The following is a 2,500-nucleotide window of genomic DNA, read 5'->3' on the forward strand; positions in this document are numbered from 1 at the left end:
AGACGAAGACTACGACCACAGGGCCTCTGGCGTCACCCCCAGCTCCTTCTGTATGGTCTACCTGGACTGGATCCAGTACTGTAATAGCAGACGCCAGACGGTCAGTGTCCCTTGTCATGTTACTGTTGAAAAGGTGACATGTTGATTTGACCATTACTTCCCATATGTAATTATTGTCCTCAGCAGACTAACTTCACAACGTGCTTCATGTGTGTTTTCTGTTGTAGCCGGTGGAGGAGAGCAAGAGAGACTCTCCTCTGGTCACCCTGTGTTTTGGCCTGTGTGTCCTGGGGAGAAGGGCTCTGGGCACAGCCTCCCACAGCATGTCTGCCAGGTAAGACCCAGGACTAAACACTCTGCTCTCTAACTGGAGGGAGTATGTCTGCCAGGTAAGACCCAGGACTAAACACTCTGCTCTCTAACTGGAGGGAGTATGTCTGCCAGGTAAGACCCAGGACTAAACACTCTGCTCTCTAACTGGAGGGAGTATGTCTGCCAGGTAAGACCCAGGACTAAACACTCTGCTCTCTAACTGGAGGGAGTATGTCTGCCTCTGTGATACTGTATACCAAAGGTGACTGTGTTTGTGCCCTGACTTTCAGCTTGGAGCCTTTCCTGTACGGCCTCCACGCCCTCTTCAAGGGGGACTTCCGCATCACCTCTCCCAGGGATGAGTGGGTGTTTGCAGACATGGACCTGCTGAACAGGGTGGTGGCCCCCGGGGTGCGCATGTCCCTCAAACTGCACCAGGTTAGACATACTGGCATGACTCATTACAAACACTATAGTAACCAGCTTAATGACCTCAATGTAAAGAATTGACTGATTTTTAGAGACTGTATGGTGGACAGAGCTAAGACTAAGAAGCTTAATGATGACATCACCCACACTAAGCTCATCGCTCTGCCCCCCCCTCAACAGGACCACTTCACGTCTCCAGACGAGTACGAGGACCCGGTGGTTCTGTACGACGCCATCACAGCCAACGAAGAGAAGATGGTGATCAGCCACGAGGGCGACCCAGTGTGGCGCGGCGCCATTCTGGCCAACATGCCCTCGCTGCTGGCCCTGCGCCACGTCATGGACGACGGCAGCGACGAGTACAAGATCATCATGCTCAACAAGAGGTTCCTCAGCTTCAGGGTCATCAAGGTCAGCCGCAGCTACTGTAGAGACTCCCACCGTCACAGCTTGTCAGTGGTGTGCACTGAAATGAACAGGAGGACAATGGAGGCATTGCTGTAGAAGGACCATGGATCACATTGAGACTGATTTAATATCAGTAGATATTTGCCAGGAATGTTCTAGTGCTCTATTGTTAACTTTGCTTCTATCTCTAGTTGTGTGTCACCAGTTCTGGGTCAAATCAAACAGGCGTACCCTTACTGTGAAATGCTTACTAATAAGCCCTTAACAAACAATGCAGTTTTAAGAAAATATAGTTAAGAAAATATTTACTAAATAAATGAAAGTAAAAAAATAAATAACAATGAGGCTATATACAGGGGGTACCAGTACCGAGTCATTGTGCGGGGGTACATGATGTGTTGAGGTAATTTGTACATGTAGGTATGGCTAAAGTGACAATACATAGATAATAAACATTGAGTAGCAGCAGTGTAAAAACAAAGAGGGGGGGCTCAATGCAAATAGTCCTGGTAGCCATTTGATGAATTGTTCAGCAGTCTTATGGTTTGGGGGTAGAAGCTGTTAAGGAGCCTTTTGGTCCTAGACTTGGCGCTCTGGTACCGCTTGCCGTGCAGTAGCAGAGGTTATTTGCATATTTGTGACTTCTTGTTCTCCTCACCCCTGCTGACCCACACTGTCCTGCCCCCTGCAGGTGAACAGGGAATGTGTCCGCGGGCTGTGGGCGGGCCAGCAGCAGGAGCTGGTGTTCCTGCGGAACCGGAACCCGGAGCGCGGCAGCATACAGAACGCCAAGCAGGCCCTGCGGAACATGATCAACTCGTCATGTGACCAGCCCATCGGCTACCCCATCTACGTGTCGCCCCTCACCACCTCCTTCGCAGGCGGGCACACCCAGCTCCGCTCAGTCTGGGGGGGGCCTGTCAGCCCCCATAACATCTACACCTGGCTCATCAGCAGCTGGGACAGGTACACTTACACTACACAGCCTGCAGTAGTCATGCTAAGGCTGTGTGAGATGTGTATATATACACTGCTCAAAAAAATAAAGGGAACACTTAAACAACACAATGTAACTCCAAGTCAATCACACTTCTGTGAAATCAAACTGTCCACTTAGGAAGCAACACTGATTGACAATAAATTTCACATGCTGTTGTGCAAATGGAATAGACATCAGATGGAAATTATAGGCAATTAGCAAGACACCCCCAATAAAGGAGTGGTTCTGCAGGTGGGGACCACAGACCACTTCTCAGTTCCTATGCTTCCTGGTTGATGTTTTGGTCACTTTTGAATGCTGGCGGTGCTTTCACTCTAGTGGTAGCATGAGAGTCTACAACCCACACAAGTG

At 49.6% G+C, this 2,500-nt stretch overlaps 1 protein-coding gene across 1 annotated transcript in view; it reads left to right on the forward strand.

Moving 5' to 3' along the window:
• LOC106563697 (pecanex-like protein 3) overlaps nucleotides 1-2,500 on the forward strand; it is a 34,077-nt gene that overhangs the window by 23,224 nt on the left and 8,353 nt on the right. The window contains exons 27-31 of the mRNA XM_045690108.1: nucleotides 1-100; nucleotides 228-334; nucleotides 603-750; nucleotides 922-1,152; nucleotides 1,841-2,115. The exon at nucleotides 1-100 is cut by the window's left edge and continues 131 nt beyond it. Coding sequence (XP_045546064.1) covers nucleotides 1-100; nucleotides 228-334; nucleotides 603-750; nucleotides 922-1,152; nucleotides 1,841-2,115 — 861 coding nt within the window. The remainder of the gene's footprint in view (nucleotides 101-227; nucleotides 335-602; nucleotides 751-921; nucleotides 1,153-1,840; nucleotides 2,116-2,500) is intronic.

Source organism: Salmo salar, chromosome ssa11, assembly GCF_905237065.1.
Source record: "Salmo salar chromosome ssa11, Ssal_v3.1, whole genome shotgun sequence".
In the NCBI taxonomy this organism is placed as follows: domain Eukaryota; kingdom Metazoa; phylum Chordata; class Actinopteri; order Salmoniformes; family Salmonidae; genus Salmo; species Salmo salar.